Source organism: Notechis scutatus, chromosome 15 (genome assembly GCF_049901735.1).
Source record: "Notechis scutatus isolate UNSWTSFEM ecotype Mainland chromosome 15, rNotScu1.2, whole genome shotgun sequence".
Lineage (NCBI taxonomy): Eukaryota > Metazoa > Chordata > Lepidosauria > Squamata > Elapidae > Notechis > Notechis scutatus.
The window spans coordinates 2,789,832-2,815,048 of NC_142023.1; the positions used below are offsets into that span (position 1 = coordinate 2,789,832).

General features: G+C 46.8%; 1 protein-coding gene across 5 annotated transcripts in view; it reads right to left on the reverse strand.

Annotated features, from left to right (window-relative positions):
* Nucleotides 1–15,634, reverse strand: part of DENND1A (DENN domain containing 1A) — a 207,570-nt gene extending 191,936 nt beyond the window's left edge. For 2 of the 5 annotated variants that reach the window (XM_087943986.1, XM_087943988.1), the window contains exons 1-2: nucleotides 15,454–15,632; nucleotides 3,413–3,477 (exon numbers count right to left, since the gene is read on the reverse strand). In XM_087943986.1, the coding sequence (XP_087800112.1) occupies nucleotides 3,413–3,477; nucleotides 15,454–15,470 (82 nt within the window). In that variant the 5' untranslated portion in view covers nucleotides 15,471–15,632. Of the gene's footprint in view, nucleotides 1–3,412; nucleotides 3,478–15,453 lie in introns of all 5 variants that reach the window. The other 3 variants (XM_087943987.1, XM_087943984.1, XM_087943989.1) reach the window with 3 other exon arrangements.
* Nucleotides 15,635–25,217: the final 9,583 nt, after the last annotated feature.

Here is a 25,217-nt window from a genome sequence, read left to right on the forward strand (position 1 = left end):
GAGGAAAAAAAATATATATATGAAAGGGAGGTTTTACCTGCACTGAGCCATTTCAGTGCTACTCCTTGAAGCCTCCTCTGCGCGGGAGAGAGTTTTGTGTAGCGACTCTCTCACACACACAAAAAGGAAAAGATAAAAAGGACAGGCCCTTGCGTGGCGACACCGGAGACCCAATCCTGCTTTCTGACATCATCCTGGTGTCTTTTTTTGCAAGCCTCTGTGGGCAAACGCACCCCTAACACACAACCCTCACACAAAAGCTCCCCTTATGCAGGAGGAGTGCACACACACACACACACACAAAATCCCAGCCAGTTTTTTGAGAGCTCTTTTTTTTCTCCCCCTTTCAAACATTCCCAGCTTTTGGTGACTTGTTTTGATCAGTTGCTTTAGACTAACAAATGGACTTTTATTTTATTTTATTTTTAAATTAGGCACCACTTTACCCGCTAACAAGGCCGACCCTTCGGCGAGCGTCTCCGAGATCGGTGGATTCAGACAGGGGCTCACTTCTGGCCCATGATATAGGGAGGGGATATAGGGATATTATTTCAGAGAAACTGAGCAAGCCATTAGAAAGTGGAGGGCAGCCGAAGAAGACCCGGCCACGGAGGCCCATTGTTCCCACGGCTGTTTTTTTCTGCCAGGTTACTTCCACCCTTTATCTATAACGATGAATCTCTTTCTTAAGAGACAGGATTTTATTCCGGGCTGCAGAATATCAAAGCTAACAAGGCCGAAGGGTTCTTTTTTGGGATGTGTGTGTGAAAAAGAGAGACAAATGGAGCATGCACAATGTTTGAAACACACACACACACACACAAAACGTTGTCCTCGGGGCCTTAGAAAGAGCAGGGAATGTGCAGAAAGGGATAGGTGAACTCTAAAAATGGAAGAAAAAGAAGATTCGGAATATTTTATAACCGTGATGGCGAACCTATGGCATGCGTGCCATGAGCGGCATGCAGAGCCATTTGTGCCGGCACACGAGTTGCAGGCAAACTTACTTCACTGCGCATGTGCGTGCCGCACAGATGATTTTCGGCCGGTTTGAGGCCTTTTTCGGCCTCCCAGAGGCTTGAGGAAGGCTTCTACAAGCTTCTTCAGGCCGAAAACTAGGCCCATTTCGTCACTTCCTGTTTTTCCGGAAATACCTGAAGTGATGAAACGGGCCTAGTTTTTGGCCTGCAGAAGCCTCCCTAAAGCCTCTGGGAGGCTGAAAAAGGCCTCAAACCGGCCGAAAATCAGCTGTGAGGCACAGTGCAGGTAAGGGGGTGGTGGTGGTGGGTGGGTGGGTATTGCATGTGCGTGCTTAGGGAGTATGGGGGGCGCGCATTGCCTTCTGGGTGCTGGCACGCAAGTGCAAGCTTGCAAGCGCGCACACAATTTTTGCCACAGGAGCCCAAAAAGGTTAGCCACCACTGTTTTATAACATGGAAACTTTTCTGCAAATGGTTCATAGATAGAGCCAGAGGTTAGATAAGTGGATTTATGTGGAAATATGGACATGGGAAAGAAAAATGGACTAATAAATATTTTGATGGTTATAGAACTGCCGTCAATATGGAAGATAGTATACTTTCTAATAACGATTGATACTCATCTTATATATGTTTGTATGTACATGATTATAATGATGGTGAGGATGTTTATATTTTAACACTTTGGACACTTAGAAAATGCACAGTTCAATATAGAAATGGAATGTGTGATACAAAACAATAAAAATATTTATATATAAAAAAGAAAAGAAACAGCAGGCCTGAATGGATTACTTCTTACCATCTCATAATCATGTAATCTTGCAAAAACATCCTGTTGCCCAGAAAACCAGAGGCAGCTCTGTTGCAGTACTCAATTGCTACCTGGTTTTTATTTGGGGAGGTGCAGTCCCTGAACCTACGACCATTCAAAGTTACGATGGGGGGCTGGGAAAAGTGACTGACGTCTGGTCCTCGCACTTACAACCATTGCAGTGTTCCTAAAGTCAGATAGTCAAAAATTCAGGGGCTTGGCAATTGGCATGCCTTTAGAACAGCTGCAGCGTCCTGGCTCCCTTAATCGCTATTGGCAAAGGGGGTGTCAGGATTTTGGCAGTTACCCCCGTTTAAATCATGAGCCTCGAGCCAAACTGTGATGACCCAAAGGGACGTGGCACAAAGGCAACACAGTCAAATAAGCAATAAGAGTCCCTTTATTATCTCCAACTTTGCCCCCAATGTCCAGGTTAGCTTCAGCTGGAGAAACACTCTCCCAGAAAACAGCTTTTGACTGCAGAAAATTTAGTCCAAAACAAGGTACATACAAACTGTAACTTAAAATCCAACAAACCAAGCTGAAGTAATTAACTTGACAGGGCAGGAGAAGGAATTGCAGACTTGAAAACACAGCAAAACTCACACAGTTGACAAGACACCAGGAATATAGATAAGCCATGATGATACCAGATAAATTCACATTTGCTCCCAACTACTTGCTGCGCGCAGCTTCCCTTTTTAAACACTGTGTTCCCAGCTGCAGCTAATGAAGGGAATCAGGGCCCTTTCCTCCCCCGTAAGCCACGCAACTCACGTTACCCCCTTCTCTGTTTCTCTCTGCGTGCCCTAGATGAAGAGGAGGTGGGCCTGGGTCTTCCTCCGAATTCCCTCTCCCTTGCTCTACCTCTTCCCTGCTCTGCCCAGCCAGACTTTGCCCTTCCCCAGTTTCTTCCACACCCAACGGAGCCACACTCCCACTCCCTGTCAGTTGTTCGGCTAGCCCGTGAGTCAGATTCCGACAGGGCATGACACAAACTCCCAAAACTTCAAAAGGATTTATTGTGAGTTAAAAGGTCTCCATTGCCTGGGTGTAGCCGACTCTTGAGACACATCATTCATCGTCACCCTTGACCCTGGTTTCCCCCCGCTCCCTGGGTGTATCCTAATTCATATTCTCCAATGGGACACCTCCCTAGCCCAGAGCCATCGATCATGTTCTCCAATTAGAATTTTGCGCGGCAGAAATTTCGGTCACCTAGTTACTATCTTTGAAAACATTTACGGAATGCACTTTCGGTTTGCAAGCTGCCACACTGCTCCCCCCTCCCTTTCTGTTGGCAACTCTAAAAGGGCCATAGAAATATTTTATGAGCTGACAGGGAGCTTTTGACAAAGCCGATGGGAATTCCGTTTAAAAAGCACGGGATTCACTTAATGACAAAAGAATATTGTAAAATCAGGCACGATGCATTCATTCCCATGCAAAAAAACATCTGTCTTCCTCCATGGGGCTAAGCGAGGCTTGTTTCAGCTGGCCCCTCCAGACTACAACTCCCTTGCTAGGAACTGGAGGCGCCAGGTGGGCATTTGCAGGCAATGTTCTGCTGACCTTCGGAGCAAAACCCCTTAGAAATAGTCCAGCCAAGGGAATTTACCTGTGCCTGCCACCGAAGGACAGGTGACTTCCACGTAGACTTCAAAGGTGGTCTCCGGGTTTTGCCTGAAAGAGAAGGAAAGAGGGCTGTTTCAGGAAGGTTCGTCAAGATAAGGGGGTCTCTTAAAATCATGCAAATGGAAAGAGAAATGGATTTAAATGAGAGGAACTCCTGCCCTCTCCAAACGGGAGCTGTCCAGCATGGCTGAGCATCCCGCAGCAAAAGCTGGTGAGAGTTTTGTCTCTCTTTTCTTTGGACAAGGGGATCCTGGGTGATCTTTAAGATTCCGGTCTTTGTCTCTTCAAATTCATAAGATCAACCCCAGTACCAGGTCTCTGAGCTTCAACCAACCAACTAACCAACCAACCAACCACCATCTTCCTTCCCTTCCCTCTTTCCCTCCCTTTCCTCACTCCTTTCCTTCTCCCTCTCTCCCTTCCTTCTATTCCCTTCCTTTCCTTCCCTCTCTTGAGCCCAGTTGAGACCCTCCTTCTTCCCTCCCTCCCTTTCCTTCCTTCTTCCTTTCCTTCCTTCCTTCCTTTCCTCCTCCTTTCCTTCCAGTTTACTTTCCAGTAAATATTTTAGAATCTGACAACACATTAGGGTCCCATGCTCTTTCTCTCTCTCTCAATCAGCAGAAGAAGTTTGATAAAGCACTTTGAAACCTAAGGCTGAGAGATGCCCGAGTCCCAGGGCCTGCCTCAGGACAGTAAATTCTCAAAATTGCCAGGAATCTGTCAATGGTGACCACCATCAAGTCAAACTTGTCTATTTGGGAAGACGGAAGGGAGGGCAGTAGATTTAAAACAATGGCTTACAAGACTCAGTACAGCCCCCGGAAACTAAGTTCACTCCCAGGAGGCATTAAATTAAAGCTGGAAAGTGCCCTCGAAAAAAAAGCTGAATTAGTTTGTGCAATTTTGAGCGGAGAATGACAACTGGCTGTTGAAGATTTATCCTTCAGGGAGGGCAATTTTTTTCTGGAAGCCCCCAAGTCCAACTGGAGAAAAAAATAAAGCCCTTGCAAACAATCACAGTCTTGAAGCAGATACAAGCAAAACTCTGCCTGTTGGTGTTGCAGGCACGTTCACCCATCCCAACACGCCCCCCCTTCCCTTCCCTTCTAAGCCCAAGAGTTGACGATTAATTATTGCAACACATTATTTAACAGTAGCTATAATTAAACCAAGGCAGCTTTTCAACACCTGCTGGAGTAGTTTTAAAAATGGGCCCACAGTGCACGAGTCCTGTTTTCATTTTAGCTAAATGCAGGTGCTTTAATAGTATTTTCCCAGCCTGCTGCGGAAGACACATAAAAATGGGTTGCGTGTGGAGGATCGCAGCAGCTCTCAATGTTCACTAGTGGGGCACGGAATCAGAGTCAGAACAGAGCTGGAAGGGACCTTGGAGGTCTTCTAGTCCAACCCCCTGCTCAAGCGGGAGTTCCTATACCATTTAGGACAAATGGCTGTCAAATCTCTTCTTTAAAACCTCCAGTGATGAAGCAGCTACAACTTCTGGTGGCAAGCAGTCCCACTGGTTAATTGTCCTCACTGTTAGGAAGTTCTCCTCAATTCCAGGTTGCTTCTCTCTCTAATTAGTTTCCATCCATTGTTACTTGTCTTACCCTCTTGGAAAATAAGTTGACCCCCCTCCACTTTGTGGCAGCCCCTCAAAATACTGAAATCCTGCTATCATGGGCCCTCTAAACCTTCCTTTCTCTAGACTAGCCATGCCCGGTTCCTGCAACTATTCTTCAGGTGTTTTAGTCTCCAGGCCTTCAATCATTTTAGTTGCTCTTCTTTGCACTTTTTCCAAAGTTCTCAACTTCCTTTTTGTAACGTGGGAACCAAAACTTGGATGAGAAGGAAGGAGAAGAGCCGAATGTTGGGAAAGATTGAGGGCAAAAGAAGGGGACAGCAGGGGAGGAGGAGGGGGCTGGATGGAGTTCCCTGAAGCCGTCAGCGTGAGCTTAAATGGACTCCAGAGGACGGTAGAGGACAGGAAGGCCCGGAGGAACGTTGTGTCCATGGGGCCACGATGGGTCGGACATGACTACGCAACGAACAACAACAAAAAAACACTCAAAGGTAAGTTTCTTAAAAGCTGAGCCGCATGGCACACCGGCCTTAAATCCGTCTCCAGCCCCATCTCGATATATTCAACGCCATCTGACGCTACCATTCTCCTGCGGACCTATTTGTTTTCGTAAGCGCTCGAATCCCAAAGCCAGTTTTCAAAAGCTGAAACTCCGAGGCACAAAAACCATATTCTCATCCTTGAGAAGCTGACACTTCGGCGGATAATTTGTTAAGCTCTTCAGGTGTGTCTCGTAATCCTGAGGGTTGGTGGTGGTGGTAGGAAGACAGGGAGGGAGGGAGGGGCTTCTGACGTACGGCGAATGCATCGCGCACGCTCGTTTTCTTTGAAACCCCCCCCCCAAAAAAAATGACAAGCTAATTCCAGATGGCTCCTTTGGGCTTTGTAGCTCAAAGACGGCTTTCTGGAGTCCTTGCAGGAATTCTCAAGTCCTCTTTCTCCTCCAGCATTGAAATGTCAAGCAGCCCTCAATGTGTCAAGCTTGGAGAAAATAGGAAAGCCAGACAGTCCAAATAAATACATTCATTGCAAGCTTAAGCTCTTTGCAAGAATCTGAACTACTAACGGTAAGGGAAATTGGCGGTTGATAAGAATCCAAAGAATTCAAGGTAGGCTGGACTTAAGTTCTTTTGTGTGCACAAAACGACTCGAGACTGATAACTTGTTTGACCCCTCCCTCGGGCTCTGTGATGAGCCCGGGTGTGGCACAAAAGCAACCCAGTCAGATAATCAGTAGGAGTCCCTTTATTAGCTCCAACTTTGCCCCCCAATGTCCTGGTTACCTTCTGGGATGGAGAAAAACTCCTAGGAACAGCCTTTGGCTGCAGGGAATCAAGTCCAAAACATGGTCAACAAAAACTGTAACTACAAGTCCAATCAAGGCAAAATGATGTAATTAGTCTGGCAGGGCAGCAGCAAGAATTCCAGATGTGAAGGCACAGCAATAACTCAACACGGTTGGGAAGATGCCAGGAACACAGATAAGCAAAGTCAACACAAGATAAATTCACGTTTGTTCCCAGCAAACGCCACTCTCTGCTTCCTCTTCCTTAAATTTTCTTTCCAGGTGTGGCAGTTTCCTCCACAGCCAATGGAGCCACTCTCCTGCTCCCTGTCAGCTGTTCATCGGACTCTGACAGGGGCATGACAGGCTCAGCCTGGTCACCTCCTACATGATTTTTTCATTAGACCTAGATCAGGGGTGTCAAACTCAATTTCATTTAGGGCTTGGTTGATTGGTGTGTGTGTGTGTGTGTCTGACTGGGTGGGTGTGACCAACAGGGTGGGCATGGCTAGTTTTACACCACTCCCCGAACTGTTGGCATGTTTCCTCTTCACATTGGGTAGGCCGGACGGAAGCCAGAGATTGGCTCGATGTTTCATTTTCACATTGGATAAACCAGGACAGCCCGCTGGATCCGAACACATCACGGGCAGGATCCAGCCCACGGGCCTCAAGTTCGATATCCCTGACCTAGATGGCCAGTTCTCTCCTGCAATATTTGATTTCTGGAGACTTGTAGCAACCCAAACGAATTACTTCTGGCATGTCTCCCTTCGACTTCGACGCTTCCCTCTTTTGCCATTTGGCTAGCCCACCACCTCACCCTGGCTCAAGGAATCACTTCTAACCTAGGATTAGAGGTGTAGAAAGTTAGCACCCACCCCCCTCCTAGAATGAAATATTTTAAGAAGCATTAAGAAATGGAGAAACCTGCTCTTGGAAAGCAGTCCCCACCTTCCTTAATAGCCCCCAGCAGATCTCAGCACTTAAAGAGATAGGTAGCTCTAGGTAAAGGTCGTTCCCCTTGCACATACATGCTAGTCGTTTCCGGCTCTAGGGGGTGGTGCTCACCTCCGTCACAAAGCCGAAGAACCAGCCCTGTCCGAAGACGTCTCCGTGGTCATGTGGCCGGCATGACTAAACGCCAAAGGCGCACAGAACGCTGGTACCTTCCCACCAAAGGGGTCCCTATTTTCCTACTTGCATTTTTTTACATGCTTTTTCAAACTGCTAGGTTGGCAGAAGCTGGGACAAGGAACGGGAGCTCACTCCGTGACGCGGCGCTAGGGATTCGAACTGCTGAACTGCCAACCTTTCCGACTGACAAGCTCAGCGTCTTAGCCACTGAGCCACCGCGTCCCTCTGGGTACCTCTATTCAAAGCCAAAAGTTCCTGGCTGGAAGGTCTGAACAAAGCTAGGATTAGCCCTCAGTCACAATAGGAATTGCCCAATAAGCCCCATTCATTGCATCAGCCCAAACTTCAACCAAGCTTAGCTCAGACAAACTCCTAGGATGTACGTGGAAGCCTGGCAACAGCCAATAGAAGGCATGTTCTTGCACAGGAACAGGAAGCTCAAGTTCAAAGCCCAAGAGAAGGTATAAATACCCCTCACTCTCAACTCCATGTGGTCAGCTGCCCAGGATCACATGTGCTTGGTGGTCCTGCTTCTTCAATAAATGGGCCCCCTTCCTTCCAATCGGCCTCCAGCCTCCATTTTGTCTCCGAGGCCTTTCTCCCAGCTTGGAACTGAACCAGACGGATATTTCTTCCCACAGAGGGAAGAGTTCTTTGGAGTTTTTCTTGCCTAAGTATAAGACTTTGCTTTTCTCTACATTGAATTTCATTTTGTTAGAGAAGGCCCAGGGTTCAAGTTCCATCTGGATCTTGAGCCGAATCTCCTAGGGTGTTAGCCATCCCTGCCAGCTTAGTATCCCTCTGCAAATTTGTTCAATTCAAGCAACCACCTTCACTCTTCTTCCCTCCGTTTCTCCGTGCTGAAAAATCAATGCCACTGACCGCTAAACAAGCTTTAGATGTGGAATTTGCAACCGGGGTTTATTTCCAGGATCAACATTTCCGAGCCCCGTCTCCTAGAAATTTCACATCTTAAAAGATATCACCAAAAAGCATCATCTCCTATTATCAGGTTTCCAAGCTACTTCTCCTGGTCTCAATAAGGGAAGAATTCACACTTGCTTTGTTGCTAAACAACCTTCTCCTTGATTATCACCCAGGCAATATTTGACATTTACCACCTTGGACTGGCAGTTTGCTTTGTTCGCTGAAATGCAACAACCAGACTAAAACTGGAAGGGGGGGGGACTCATAATAAGCAGAGAATAAATTAAGGAGTAAGGATCCTTTTAAAACTTTGTCTGAAAGAAACGTCTTCATTACTCAGAGAGTAATAGTAGAAAGAAGGCAAGCAGGAAGGAAGGAGCAAAGAAACAGCAGGGGAGGGCGAAGTGAAGGAGGGAGGGAATTTAACTTCTTAAAGCAAGGAATTTAACAGGAAGAAATACCGCTGTGGTTTTCTGCATGGATAATGAGAAAGGGATTACCTGGTCCTGTTTATTTCTCAAATAATATTTCAAGCTTTCATGCCCTCCCTTGGCCTCAGATGGCCTACTTCTGACTAGTTTATTTATTTATTTATTTTAAACTGGCAGATTCAAAGCGTCTTCCAAAAATCTGCAAAATCTTTACCCTTTCCCCTCCTCCAATTTAAGCTTCTATTCTGTAAGATCATACCTGTAGGAGAGGGGGAAGAGAGAAAGGAGGAGATGAAGACAGAGATGGAGAAGGAAAAGGAGAGGGAGGAGGAGGGGCAGGAGAAGAGGAAGGGGGAGGAGGAGAGGGAAGAGGAAGAGAAGAGGAAGGAGGAAGAGGAGGAAAGGGAGAGAGAGGAAGAGGAGAGGGAGGAGGAGGAGAGGAAGAGGGGAGGAAGGAAGAGGAGGAGAAGAGGGGCAGGGGGAGGGGGGAGGAGGAGTGGAGGAGGAAGGGGAGGAGGGGAAGGTGGAAGGGCGAGGGAGGAGGAGGAGAGGAAGAAAGGGAGAGGAGGAGAGGAGGAAGGAGGAGGAGGAGAGGAGGGAGGAAAAGGAGAGGAAGAGGGGAGGAGAGGGTGGAAGAGAAGATGAAGGAGGAGGAGAGGGAGGAGGGGAAGGTGGAAGGGAGAGGGAGGAGGAGACGAAGAAAGGGAGGGGGAGAGGAGGAAGGAGGAGGAGGAGAGGAGGGAGGAAAAGGAGAGGAAGAGGGGAGGGGAGGGTGGAAGAGAAGATGAAGGAGGAGAAGAGGGAGGAGGGGGAGGAGGAATAATAAGGAGGAGGAGTGGAGGAGGAGGAAGGAGGAGGAGGAGAGGGAGGAGGAGGAGAGGAGAAAGGAGGAGGAGGAGAGAGAGGACGGGGAGGCAGAAGGGGAGAGGGAGGAGGAGGAGGAAAGAACAATAACAACAACAACAAAATAACAACATTGTGTCCAAGTTGACAAGACAAACAATAAGCACTGGGTGCAAATTCTGCACCAAAGGAATTCTGAGAGCAAAGGAACACAGCAGGTCAACAAAGGGAAAAGTCACCGGTCAAATCAGAAATCCGACTTCAGCTGACAGGTTTGGTGTTTTTTTTTTTTTTTCAAAAGTGACCTCTTGAAAGTTCACAAATCTTTCTCTGCAAAATTCTCCAGGGAAAGCCTAAAGTTACAACTAATATCAACGAGGACAAGTTGTGTTCCCCGAAAGTCTTTGGCTCACATCCTTCCCCTGGTGTGATTCAGCAGCACCAAGCGCTGAAAACAGGATCTCGAAACTAAAGCAAATCTTTCCCAGGAACCCACTGCCGACTTGACAAATGTCCCTCCCTTAGCAGCCCACCAAGTGGGGGGAATGGGATAAATGAAATAAATTAAAATAAAGGCCACAGCTCCGGCTTCTTAAATCCCCTAGTTCTTTTCTCATATGTGGGGGTTTGGTTGATGATTTCTTGGGAGCAAAAGGCAGACTATCCATTAAACCAATTAATCCCCCACCCTGAGGTATTTGGGGGAACTTGCTACCAACTTTTAAACTGCTAAGCAACCAATTCGTATCAGATTCCAGAGAAACCTATATTGTACTCCAGACAGCTGACAGCAGGAAAGAAAATAAGTCAGAAACACCTTTAACAATTAGCTGGGTTGTTTTCAAGCAGCATTCCAAAACTTGCAGGGGGGAGGGCAAAAAAGGAGGTTCCAGATTTATATCGATGGCCCGTTCCTTTCTTTGAAAACAACTCATCACAATGAATTTGCAGGGCAAATTCTCTGAATAAGTAAAGCTTGCTGTAGTCCCACTCATTGCTCCGAGAAACTCTCATAAGGGGTTCTTATAATCCATCAAACACATAGGATAAAACACCAAGATGAAATAAAAATACTCTCCCAATTTTCAGAACTGCAGAAAGAACCATGGCTAGCAACCTGCCTTCCATGGAGGACCTGTATACCGCACGAGTCAAAAAGAGGGCTGTGAAAATATTTACAGACCCCTCACATCCCGGACATTAAACTGTTTCAACTTTTACCCTCAAAACAACGCTATAGAGCCCTGCACACCAGAACAACTAGACATAAGGACAATTTTTTCCCAAACGCCATCACTCTGCTAAACAAATAATTCCCTCAACACTGTTCAACTATTTACAAAGTGTACACTACTATTACTGTTAATCTTCTCATCACTCCTTCTCACCCATCCCCTCCCACTTGTGACTGTATGACTGTAACACTGTTGCTTGTATCCTTACAATGTTTTATTTTATACAATGATTACTAGTAAGATTTGATAGGCCCTAGCTTATTATGTTTCATAGTATGATTTACATGTTTTATGTTTCCTATATATATGTTTCCTATGACTAAAACTACTTCTAAATGTGATAGCTGTGATTCTTGATGTATCTTTGAAAGCATTTGCACCAAGACAAATTCCTTGTGTGTCCAATCACACTTGGCCAATAAAGAATTCTATTCTATTCTATTTCTCTTCTCTTCTCTTCTGTTCTCTCCTCTCCCCTTCCCTTCCATATTCTATTCTATTCTATTCTATTCTCTTCTTCTCTCCTCTTCTATTCTATTTTATTCCCTCCCATATTCTCTTCTCTTCTCCTCTCCCCTCCCCTTCCATCTTCTCTTCTCTTTTCTACTGTACTGTATTCTTTCCTATTCTATTCTGTTCTTATTGTACCCTATGACTATCATTAAGTGTTGTACCTGATGATTCTTGATGAATGTCTCTTTTCTTTTATGTACACTGAGAGCATTTGCACCAAGACAAATTCCTTGTGTGTCCAATCACACTTGGCCAATAAAGAATTATATTCTATTTAGAGCAATAGACAATTTTCTATTGTCTTATAAGCAATCACTACAATAGAAAAGCAGAGGTTTTTATATGGGACAACAGGACGCAGCTAAATGATGATTGCAAAGTTCCAAGGGTCACAATAAAATGTTAAAAAGTAAACAAAGTCGCTGCCTTTTGCAAGAAGGAAGCTACACCGGGGAGCCACAAAGCAGAACACTCTATCACCCCTGCCTTTACAGATCTAGCATTATGGGGTGGTGCAGATTGGGGGAAAACCGTTGACTCGCTCCAGCACTGGGGTCCAGCAGCATCTATCAGGACCTTAAAATGCCAAACCCAGCCTAAATATCAGTTTGACTGGACAACCAACCATCCTCATCATAAAACATTGACTTCTGTGCACCAACAACCCCTATAACTCCCTGAGGGGAATGCTATTTCTGCAAGTTATTCAAAGCAACCTGTACCTAAACAGTCTTCAAGGGGGGGATCCACAAAGAATACTTTACAGCAGTCCAACCACAAATGTTCCTGCAAGGTTTTCCTCAAGTTGCAGGAAAAGCACAGCTGCAGGTCCTGACCTACTGAAGCCTGAAGTCTTAAAGTTGCCACGTTTGGAGACCTCTGGAATGGAATAGAATGGAACTGAACATAATTCTTTATTGGCCAAGTGTGATTGGACACACAAGGAATTTGTCTTTGGTGCAAATGCTCTCAGTGTACGTAAAAGAAAAGAGACATTCATCAAGAATCAAGAATCATCAGGTATGACACTTAATGATAGTCATAGGGGACAATAAGCAATCAAATCATACTAGGAAACAGTCAATATAAATCGTAAGGAAACAAGCAACAAAGTTACAGTCATACAGTCACTAATATAATATCAGAATTCAGCTATTAGCTGAAGCCGGGGAACTGAATGTTAAGGTTTAGTTAGCTCCACCCTAGCTGAATTTACTACAGGTGGTCCTCAACTTACAACAGACCATTTAGTGACTGTTCGAAGTGGCAACAGCCCTGAAAAAAGTTGCTTACGACCATTGTTCATACCTATGACCGCTGCAACATCCCCGTGGTCAGAGGACTTCCTTTCAGATGCTTGGAAACTGACTCACATTTATGACGATGGCAGTGTCCCGGAGTTCTGCGATCCCCTTTTACGACCTTCTGCCAAGCAAAGCCAACAGGGGAATCCAGATTCACTTAACAATGGATTTCCTCGTTTAAGAGATGCAGGAATTCACTTAACGGTGGCCGAAAAAGGCTGTAAAATGGGGCACAACTTTGTGATGACCTGGGGCGTGGCACAAAAGCAACAAAGTCCCAAAAGTAGGTAAAGTCCCTTTAATTCCTCCAACTTGGCCCCCAATGTCCAGTTAACATCGGCTGGAGAAAAAAAAACTCTCTCAAGAACAGTTTTTAAAGGGAAGAAATTCAGTCCAAACCCAAAGTACATCTAAATTATAAATAAAAACCAACACAAACCACAAGCTGCAGCAATTAACGAGACAGGGCAGGATAAGGAATTGCAGAACTCAAAAGATAATGAAACACATAGTTGGGAGGACGCCAGAACCCAGATAGGAGTTGACAAAGATAATGTACGCTTTGCTTCCAGCAACTTTGCCATGTGCAGTTTGCCCTTTTAAACAGTCTTCCCAGCGGCAGCCCATGAAGGGGCTCAAGGCCCTTTCCTCCCCCGTAAACCACACAACTCACGTTGCTCCCTTCTCCATTCCTCCCTGCGTGCCCTAGGATGGAGAGAGGATAGGCCTGGGTCTTCCTCTGAAAGGCCAGCCAGACTGTGCCCTTCCCCAGTTTCCTCCACAGCCACCGGAGCCACACTCCCACTCCCTGTCAACTGCTCAATCTCCCCCTCGGAATCAGATTCCAACAGGGGCAGGACACAACTCACTTAACAAATGCCTCCCTTAGCAACATAAACGTTGGGCTCCATTGTGCTCGTAAGTCAAGGACTGCTTATATTTTGAAAACCCACAAGGACTAAAACAAGACCTTAGAGAGGCCGGCCCCAGACCATCATTCACCAGATTTAAACAAGGATCAAGAACAAATCCCTGGCAAAGCATTTAGAAGAAACCAAGTTGAAAGACACAATTGCCCCCAAAGGATTTTTGCACAGAGATGGCTGGGCTGGTTTATCTTCCAAGGGTGGCAACAATTCTTCTACACAAGAAAAAGAGTTTTTGCACAAATAGGAGCACAAATCGAAGTGTCTTATTTTTTGTGCCCACCTGTCCTTCCTCAGTCCGAGACCTCCATGCACAAACTTGCCTTGGGCTCTTTCCTCTCCCACCCTTCCCCCATGATTCCCCCACTCACCCCATCCTCAAAACTGGGGGGGATAACAGAAAAGGAGAACAGAGTTGGAAGGGAGCTCGGAGGTCATCTAGTCCAAACCCCTGCTCAAGTCTCTTCTTGAAAGCCTCCAGGGATGAAGCTCCCACAACTTCTAAAGGCAACTTCTGTTCTATCGGTTGATGGTTCTCACTGCCAGAAAGTTTCTCCTTATTTCCAGGTTGACTCTCTCCTTGGTCAGTTTCCATCCATCATTCCTCGCCTGGCCTTCAGGTGCTTTAGAAAATATGACCCCCTCCTCCTCTCTGGGGCAGCCCCTCAAATATTGGAAGGCTGCTATCTTGTCTCCCCTGGTCCTTCTCTTCCCTAGACTAGCCAGGCCCGGTTCCTGCAACCGTTCTTCGTATGTTTGAGCCTCCAGTCCCCTCATCATCCTGGTTGCTCTTCTCTGCACCGTCAAAGGTGCTTTTTCAGGGGGCAACTGGACTATTTTGGGGGGGGGGGAGAGGAGGGGGAGGAAGAGGAGGATAGAGGACAGGGTGGAGAAAAAGGAGGAAGCGTGGGAGGAAGAGGAAGAAGAAGAGAAAGGGGGAGGAGAGGGATGGAGAAAAAGGAGGGGAGGGGGAGGGAGGAGAAGGGAGGAGGGGGAGGAAAAGTGCTCCAGGTTCTTCCCTGCCCTCTTTCCAGAGATGCGCCCCCCACCCAACCCGGAAAGCGTGCAGGCGGTGGAGCTTCTGCTCCCCTCGGATCCTCGCGCTCCCTCCCAAGAGCCCGGGGCCGCCTTCTGCTGCCCAGGGACGCCCCCACAAGGCAGTCAGGCATCCCGGCGACCCCCGAACCCCTTTGGAGCAGAGACCCTCCGCCACCCGCAAGACGGGAAGTGGGGAGGGGAGGGCTTGGATCCAGAGCCAGCAAGCGGGAGGCAGGGAGGACAACGCAAGGAGGGATTCAGTCCCAGCCACCCCCGCCCCCATCATCCCAGGTCAGCGGCTGGGGATGATGGGGGCTGCAGTCCTGTCCACCCCCATCATCCCCAATGAGGCAGCTGGGGATGATGGGGGGTGCAGTCCACCTCTCTCCATCGTCCCCAGTCAGAGGAGGCTGGGAATGATAGGGGATGCAGTCCTGCCCGCCCCCATAATCCCCAATGAGGCGGCTGAGGATGATGGGGGTGCAGTCCACCTCTCTCCATCGTCCCCAGTCAGAGGAGGCTGGGAATGATAGGGGGTGCAGTCCTGCCCACCCCCGTCGTCCATAATCAGCGGTGGCTGGGGATGATGGGGGCTGCAGTCCAGCCTGACCCTATCGCCTCCAATCAGGACGGCTGGGAATGTTGGGGGGGGCTGCATGCCAACCCGCCCCCATCGTCCCCAGTCACAGGCGGCTGGGGGTGATGGGGGCTGCGTGCCAACCCGCCACCCGAGCTCTCTTTCCCACGCAGCTCCTCCCCGTGCACGCGCCCTCCCCCCCTCCCCACGCACGCCCCACACTCACTTAATGCGGGACCCCATGGCGTCGGAGGGCCCCGCATGGGCCCCGGGCGGGCGAGGGGGGGTCCCGGCTGGAAGAGAAGAGAGGTCACTCCATGCCCGTCCGGAGGACTTTGAAGCAGAGGCGCGACCCGCGGACGGACAAGGCGAGCGGGCAGCGGGGAGGACCGGAAGCGCGCGCGGGGACGGCTGGGAAACGTAGTCTCGCCGCCGGAAGGCTCGCCTCACACACACACGCACAAACACACAAACTCACACCCGCCGCCCCTCTCCGCCCGCCGCAGGGTCGCTACACTCCCCCCCAACACACACACACACACAAACACACACACACATCCTCCCGCCGGCCCGAGCAAAGAGCGAGCGTTCCCCTGAGCGCGTGCAGAATGCTGTTCCCGCCTGGGAGCGCCCTCCCTCCCCCCCTCAGTATTTGAGAACTACAACTCCCGGCGTCCCCAGCCGCCCCGGGGTCGACAGCTCTATGGGAATTTGCAGTCCGGCCCGCGTTGAGGGGGCGAAGGGAAGAGAAACGGGGGGGAAACCTAGGGATGCTGGGAAGTGTAGTCTCCCCCGGGTAGGGAAAGGCGGGCCGGGGACGATGAGAGTTGTCGTACAAAAGGCCGCGAGGAGCGGCTGCGGCTACAAATGTATCACAAGTTTCATATCCCGGTTTAACATCCGGATTGTTTCCACTTCTTCAATGTAACAAGGGAAAGAAGGACTTCGAAGTGGAATGGAAACTAACCGAGGAGAGAAGCAACCTAGAACTGAGGAGAAAATTTCCCGATATTTAGAACAATTCATCAGCGTGAAGAACTTGCCTCCAGAAGTTGTGAAATGCTCCAACACTGGAAGTTTTTAAAGAAGAGATTAGATAACTATTTGTCTGAAATATTATAAGGTTTCCTGCCTGCGCAGGGGGTTGGACTAGAAGACCTCCAAGGCCCCTTCCAACTCTGTTATTCTATTCTAAGTGGTTCGAATGAAAAGAAGGACGAGGGGGTGACAGTGATAGCACATCAAAACAATTGGCCAAAATCTCAACCGTGGGATATTCTTCGCTCTCATGATGGTGCTTCTTAAAGAGGGGGAAACAATTAGATATAGTTGTGGTTGCAGCTCTGCTATTCTATATTCAATGGAACGGAAGTTTCCTTCGGAAGTTGTGGGAGCTTCATCCCTGGAGGCTTTCAGGAAGAGACTGGACTGCCATCTGCCAGAAACGGTGTAGGGTCTCCTGCTTGGGCAGGGGGTTGGACTAGATGACCTACAAGGTCCCTTCCAAATCTGTTAATCAAATCTAATCTAATTCATCAATCCATCAAATGTTCGTTGTCAGTGCACGACATGTGTACAATGCAAGTGAAATTCATGTTTTGCTGAATGCATTGCAACTGGCTGTGTTTGCAGAATAAACAAGTAAACCACAGTTTTCAAGCCACAAAGGATAAACTAGCACTAACTTTAACCTGGAGTGTAAAAGGAGCCAACCTGTGCAAAGAAGAGCAACTAAGGTGATTAAAGGCCTGGAGACTAAAACATATGAAGAACGGTTGCAGGAATTGAGTGTGGCCAGTCAAGAGTAAAGAAGGACTAGGGTGGCATGATAGCAATATTTCAGTTTTGGGGGTGCTGACACAGAGAAGAGGGGGTCAAATTATTCTCGATAGCACCAGAAAAAAAAAAGACAAGAAATAATGGATGGAAATTAACCAAGGAGAGAAGCAACCTAGAACTAAGGAGAAATTTTGTGACAGAACAATTACAGCTATGCCTCTACTTACAAATGAGTGACCATTCAAAGTTGCAACAGCACTGAAAAATGAGACTTGTGACCGTTTTTCACACTTAACAACCGTTGTAATCATCTCCGTGATCAAAATTCACGTGACCATGGCAACTGGTTCGTGTTTACGTCAGTCGCGGTGTTCCCGGGGCCATGTGATCCCATTTTGCGACCTTCAATGGAGGAAGCCAGATTCACTCAACGACCGAGTTACTAGCTTAACAATGGCAGTGGTTCACTTAACAGCTGTGGCAAGAGAAGTTGTAAAAAAACGGGGCAAAACTGACTGTCTCGCTTAATGGCATTATTTGGGGGCTCAATTATATCCATAAGTTGAGGGCTACCTGTAATCAGTGGAACAGCTTTGCCTTCAAAAAGAGGTGGGTGCTCCATCACTGGAGGTTTTTAAGAAGAAATTGGACAGTCACTTGTCTGAAATGGTATAGGGGGGGCTGGACTAGAAGACCTCCAAGGTCCCTTCCAACTCTGATTTTTTTTCAACACTTTATTAGGTTTTTCCATTTATACATAATACCATTACTAATACTGTGACAATATATATATACATTTATACATCCTATCCAATCTTTCGATACTATTTTCAATACAGTCACACTACTTCTGTACCCTCATAACTATTTATATACATTATTTACATTTTCTACTCTTATATCTATTGTCAATCCAGATATACCATTTTTCCCATGTTGCATTGTATTCCATGTCAGCTTTCCCCTTTAGTTCCCTAGTTAATTTATCAATTTCCATGCGCTCAAAGATTTTTTTTTTTAATTATTAAACCTTCCAACTCTGTTATTCTGATACGGATATCTGGATGGAAATGTTTCCTTTGGGTCAGAAGATGCCCACACCACTCGGGGAATGCCTGATAGGAGTAGCAGGCACCTGAGCATGCACAGAGCGCCTTCCCTCGCCAGCCAAACCCTCCCCCCAGCAGCACTCTGCGGAGCTCTCCGTTCAGGAGTGGGGGAAGGAGCCCACCTTGGTGGAGGGGCACCCCCCCAAAAAAAATTAAATACAGGTACTTCTCGCCTTGCAACAGTTCAAATTTGCAACGGCGCTGAAAAAAAAAGGGATTTGTGACTGTTTTCACACTTATGACCGTTGCAGCATTCCCAAGGTCACCTGATCAACATTCAGATGCTTGGCAACCCCCTCCCTCTCCCCCAATTAGCTCTATGGCTCCTGTTCTGCGATGTGCTAATTAAGATGAGTTTTATGCATCATTTCTCTTAGAATAGCTGTTAGCAAGGATATCTCCCCTGTAGAAGATACGGTGAGGCGGCTGGCCCCCCCTCCGTCTGTAGCCTGGAAACGGGTGCAATGGGGAGGGGGGGGGCTTCTCTGGGGTTATAGACAGTCTCCCAGGAAGCCAGCATGCTGCCCCCATGGTCCAGACCCAGCTGGGGGGGGGGGCATGTGAACTTAGAGGTGAACTTATAAGAGAACCAGAGGCCAGTGCCTGAATCCAGAATTTTTCTCTTTTGGGGATGAGAATTAGAAACCCGCTGGGGCTGTGCGAGGGTGATGCTCCAGGCAGTCAGGCTTAAATGCAGATGGTCAGGGAGGAGCTGAGAGAGTCCCTGGCGTTCTCTGGGCCTGGTGTTGTTGTTGTGGTTGTTTTTTTGTAGATGTTTCATGACCCAAACTAAGTAACATCATCAGCGCTAGAAGGAACTGCATGTAAACATAGAGCAAACTCCATGCCCTTCTAGCACTGGTGATGTCATCTAGTTGGGTAATGAAACTTCTGCAGGAAAACAACCAAGCTCAGAGAGCACCAAAGACCCTACAGTCCCATCCTCCTCCTCCTCCTCCTCCTCCTCCTCCTCCTCCTCCTCCTCCTCCTCCTCCTCCTCCTCCATATTTGCACCCTATTTGATAGACCTGCCATTTTAAAATTCCTTTGTGGCTGGGTGTGCTGCACAAGGTCAGCCAACTGGGGTTTATTTTAAAAGACCTGGTTAAGGCAATCATGGCTTAGTGCGTGTGAATCCCACCCTTATCCCTGCCTCTTGCAATTAGTGTGGCCAAAGACTCCAGGGCTGGAAAATTTTATGAACCAAACAGCTCCATTTTTTTCCTACTTGGAGGGTCCCTTCCTTCCTTCCTTCCTTCCTTCCTTCCTTCCTTCCTTCCTTCCTTCCTTCCTTCCTTCCTTCCTTCCTTCCTTCCTTCCTTCCTTCCTTCCTTCCTTCCTTCCTTCCTTTCTTTCTTTCTTTCTTTCTTTCTTTCTTTCTTTCTTTCTTTTTAATGATAGCTGTTCATCTCTGCTCTCATCCCCAGTGTGTCCTTGGCTATGCGGACATAGTTGCCAAGTCCCATCAGTGACTCCCTGGGATTCCGGAAACCATCATCCAGGCTGGCTTGCTGAGGTCAAACCAGCAGTTTTCTGCCTGGAAAAAAAATTTGCCTGCAAATCTGCCTCATTAGTCTAACAGCATCTCCTTCAAATTGGACAATCTCCATTGGAACACAAAATTTGCATCTTATTCCAGAGGTAAGATTATGATTTCCCTCGCCTACTTCTCTTTCAGTGGCTGCATTCACACCACCGACCTCCCTCGACCCATCCTCCAGGTCCAATAAGTGGGCTCTAAAATGAACGGATTCACTAAACTAAATAAGGTTAGCTAGCATTAACCATTTATCACAGGCATGGAACCAGCATCTGTATCTCTCCTTCGCACCTTTTCTCTTGTCCAATTTCAACTTTTCCTGAGGAGGGAATTTCTCCTAATCAAGGTTCCTTCTTCCCCTCAAAGCTTCTTCCATATGCTGCGGCATCTCACCTCAATCAATTAATCAGAATAGAGCTGGAAGGGACTTTGGAGGTCTTCTAGTCCAGCCCCTACTCAAGCAGGAGACCCTATACTAATTCAGACATATGGCTGTCCAATCTCTTCTTTAAAACCTCGAGTGTTGGAGCAAGCACAACTTCTAAAGTTCTACTGGTTCATTGTCCTCACAGTTAGGAAGTTTCTCCTTAATTCCAGGTTGCTTCTCTCCTTGATGAGTTTCCACCCATTGTTTCTTATCTTGCCTTCTGGTGCTTTGGAAAATAAATTGATCCCTTCTTCTTTGGGGCAGCCCCTCAAATACTGGAATGCTGCTATCATGTCACCCCTAAAAGTCCTTATTTTCTCTAGACTGGCCAAACCCAAATCCTGCAACCGTTCTTCATATCTTTTAGTCTCCAGGCCTTTAATCATCCTAGTTGCTCTTCTCTGCACCTTTTCCAAAGTCTCCACATCTTTTTTGTAATGTAATGATCAAAACTGGATGTGGTATTCCAGGTGTGGCCTTACTAAAGCGGTACTAATACTTAATTGCATGCTTCAGTTCTCATTCTCACATGCAGAAAACCACTAAGTTTGCAAGTGTGTGGGATGGTCTCCAGCCCCAACTCCACATGCCACACACACACACACATACACACACACACACACAAATTTAAAAAAAAAACATTTTTGGCCCAGCTTGTTTCTTTCCACCTATGGCTAACAAGCCCCTGGAGTCCATAGGATAATATATTTCCCTTGAAGCACTGTGTATGACCTCTGCATGCCTGATTCACAAAGAAAATAATAGCCCCATTCTCCTCCCCCCCTCCACTCCTTCTCAGGCCTATGATCATCTGGACAGCAATAACTCACCTCTGCAAAATCCCCCTTAATGAGGAATGAAAGCCCCCAAATAAAAGAGGGCTGGCTAATTGACCCAAAATGAAACACACACCCCACTTTACACCAGAAAGAGATTTAAATATGGACACTCAGTGAAGAGTTGTGGCCAACAGCCCTTCAGCCTGTCTGCAAAGCCTAGATGGTTAGCAACAAACCAGGATTTACAAACACAAAGACAGGAATAGCTTTTCCTTTAACCATCATTTGCCAAGGTGTGCGAACTTCCCAGCATTGATTCTTTATTACTATCTCCCCATTTGTTTAAGAATATTATGAGAGTGCTCAGCTTCTCATAAATCATTGGTGAATTGAGCCTCTCCGCAATCTGCCAGCGATTACAGGCAAGGGCAGGTACTAAAATCCCAGCTAAAGAAAAGAAATACATAAATTAGGCTGGAATCTCCCCCAACCGGCTGTCCCACAAATCTTGCGACAAAATATTGTTAAAATTTATAGCACTCCGTCCATCCACGGACTTCGGGTAGTAGAAACAGGGTGGTCATTTAGGTGAGAGTAGCCTCATTTCTGAAATGTATAAAGTGCTAGCGAGACACATTTCTGAAATGTTAAAAGAATATTTGTGTTATTCTCTGGTGTAATGTACAAGGTCTCAGTGCATCAGTGTGACATGCAGACGTATATATGGAAATATGATCTCTCTATTTAGATAAATGATGGATGGATGGATGGATGGATGGATAGATAGATAGATAGATAGATAGATAGATAGATAGATAGATAGATAGATAGAAGGATAGATAGATGATAGATAGATAGAAAGACAATATTTTAGCTAAATAGATGATAGATAGATAGATAGATAGATAGATAGAAACAGATAGAAATATAGATATGAGAGATAGATAGAGATAGAGGTAGATACATAAGGTAAGATAGATATGAGAGAGATATGAGAGAGAAATATGAGAGATTGAAATATAGGTAGATAGAAATAGATAGATGATAGATAGATAGATAGATAGATAGATAGATAGATAGATAGACAGACAGACAGACATAGATGTAGATAGATAGAAATGGATAGATGGATGGATGGATGGATGGATAGAAGCAGATAGAAATATAGGTAGATATGAGAGATAGAGATAGAGGTAGATAGATAAGATAGATATGAGAGAGATATGAGAAAGAGATATGATAGATTGAAATATAGGTAGATAGAAATAGATAGATGATAGATAGATAGATAGATAGATAGATAGATAGATAGATAGATAGATAGATAGACAGAAATAGAAACAGATATAGATAGTTAGATGGATGGGTGGATGGGTGGATGGATAATAGATATAGGTAGGAAGGTAGAAATAGACAGCATATCTCATTAACACTTTCATTACAGTCTCAATTTAATCTCAATTTAATAAGGGAGGGGGAAGATACTTTCAGGTAAGGAAAGGCAACCCAGCAGTGGTGTGTCGCTGTCCAAAAGGTCTCACTTAATTGTGCGCCAGTAGGCAGCATGCTCCTTAGAGAGCTTTTGGGGAGTGGGCACCAGTGTGGGGTTGCCAGGCAACAGCATGCCGGGGTTGGTGAAGAAATGCTGGTACCCAAAGACACACCAGTGTTCTGGGCTCCAGGGCCCCCTGTTAGAGGAGGAGCATTGACCACTGAAGTTTCCATCCATCGTTTCTTGTCTGGCCTTTGGGTGCTTTGGGAAATAAGTTGACCCCGCTCTTCTTTGTGGCAACCCCTCAAATACTGGAATGCTGCTAGACTGGCCACATCCAAATCCTGCAACCATCCTTCACATGTTTTAGTCTCCAGGCCTTTAATCATCTTAGTTGCTCTTCCTTGCACTTTTTCCTCGACCATCAGGAGAACATTTCCTAACCCATCAGAGGCTGTTCCCTCTGGGAGGGAGCAGGGCCCCCACTTTGCTTGCCTGCTGGTGAGAGAAGAAGTTGCATCAAGCAGCAGAGCCAGGGGTGAGAATCCTTAGCTTCCTGGCTGTTGCCAAATTACTATTCCCAGCATCCCTCTCTGCCATGGCTAAGAGTGGTGGGAGATGTAGTTCCACGTGGCTGGAGGCCACCCAGGTGAGAGAGGCTGAAGGACTAAGAAATAGGAAAACTGGAGCCTGCTTCTAACCTTCAGGGGAATGGTGTTTTGTTTTCCTCCAACCATTAGAAACATCTATTTATTTTCCTTTGCTGCGAGGGGAGAAGGACTGGACTTCAGGTAAAGGAAGGGGGGAAATCAGAGCTTTTCTCGGAATGAAACAAAGTATATTTTGTTTCTAGGTGTCTACGGAGATTTTCAGTTGTCCAGGTCATGGTTGTCCCAAAGGTGCTTTTTTTCCAGAGATAACTGGACTTTCTTGTCTTTCTTTGAAGACGTTTCGCTTCTCATCCAAGAAGCTTCTTCAGCTCTGACTGGGTGGTGAGGAAAGGAAGGATTTATACTCCTTGCAGACAGCTGGTTGTTTGCATTCCACAAAGCCCACATTTTGGACAGAGAGGACCACTGGTTTGAAAGAGGGGTCAAAGATGTCAAAATTGAAAAGCCATCTCAATGGAGTGGGAGAGATAGGACAACATCTATCTTCAGTCTATAACACAGCTCCTTTCAACAGTTCCAAGAAAGCTCCACACCCATTTGCACCACTCAGGTGACCCTGAGGACACAGATAAACCTCCAAGTGGCCTCAACGACCCTCTAAAAGGATGCAAATGACCAGCTGTCTGCAAGGAGTATAAATCCTTCCATTCCCCACCACCATCCAGTCAGAGCTGAAGAAGCTTCTTGGAGGAGAAGCAAAATGTCTTCAAAGAAAAAAATTAAAAAGTCCAGTTGCCTCTGGAAAGAAAAGCACCTTTGGGGCATTTGACTCTAGGGGTTCCAGCAGCTTCAGCCTAAGGCACAAGAGAAGGAAATTGATCCCTGTTATCGATAAAATGAGATGGTTTTTGTAATTCTTTGGTCTTTTTTCCATCCCTGGTCCAACGCTCACTAGCCACAAACTCCCATTTCTGCAGGTGGCAGCGGGATGAATAACGGGATGAATGATAATAAATCACCTTTGCTAGGAAATGAGTTCTTAGCAAAGTTGTAGGTTAAGACTGACCAGCCTCATGGCTCAATTCCTTGCAGGTGAGTTGCGGATCTGCAGAAGAAAACACTCCCAGGATGGGAATTGAAGGGGAAGGTAAGCCAGACCCCTCACCCGCCCCTCAAAAAAAAGACACGTGGAAAAGTTTCAGTGGGGTGGCATCTCTGGGAAGGAAGAGAGATGCGAGGGACGCATACGTGGTTGAAAGCTCTTGAGAGGCAGGTCAGGGAGGACAATATCTCCTGAAGGCTATCCTGAACCCAGGACCCCTTCTTCGAAGAGGACTAGAGGAAGGGAGAGATCGGAGGTGCCCAACTGCTTTTAGAAAGCCACCACTATTGGGAAGTTCCACAAAACTGACCCACAACTGTCTTGGTTGTGTGTTCGTGTGATCTCTCTCTCTCTCTCTCTCTCTCTCTCTCTCTTCTTTCTCTCTCTTCTTCTTCTTCTTCTTCTTCTTCTTCTTCTTCTTCTTCTTCTTCTTCTTCTTCTTCTCTTCTCTCTCTTTCTTCTTCTTCTTTTTCTTCTTCTTCTTCTTCTTCTTCTTCTTCTTCTTCTTCTTCTTCTTCTTCTTCTTCTTCTTCTTCTTCTTCTTCTTCTCTTTTCTTCTTCTCTCTTCTCTCTCTCTCTCTCTCTCTCCTCTCCTCTCCTCTCCTCTCCTCTCCTCTCCTGCCCACTCTTTCCCATCTCAGCTCTGTTCCATCAGACAGAGCGCATTCAGGATCCAGAGTGGTCTTTTCCGTCTTGCATGCGTGCGATGCTCTGGATCACCCCATCAGTGAGCGGTCCTCGCTCTTGGAGCTTGGTAGTTTTCTGGCAGAGGTTTCAGGACCCAAGTTTGATTATCAGTACTAGAAGGCAGAGAGAGCGAGCGGGGGAGAGGGAGGGAGGGAGAGAGGGGGCAGCCCACATCTTCATAACACTGATGATGTTACCTAGCTCGGGTCATGAAATGTCTGCAAGGAAACAACCAAACTCAGAGAGCTCTAAGGACCCCCCAGCCTTCTTCCTCTTATTTTTCTTCCCTATCCCCCTCCCTCTCCCTCCTCCTCCTCCTCCTCCTCACCACCACAAACTCCACTCCCTTCTAGCACTGATGTTGTTACCTAGTTTGGGTCATGAAACGTCTGCAAGAAAACCACCAAATTGAGAGAGCACCAAAGACAGTTCTCCCCACCCTCCTCCTCCTCCTCTTCCTCCTC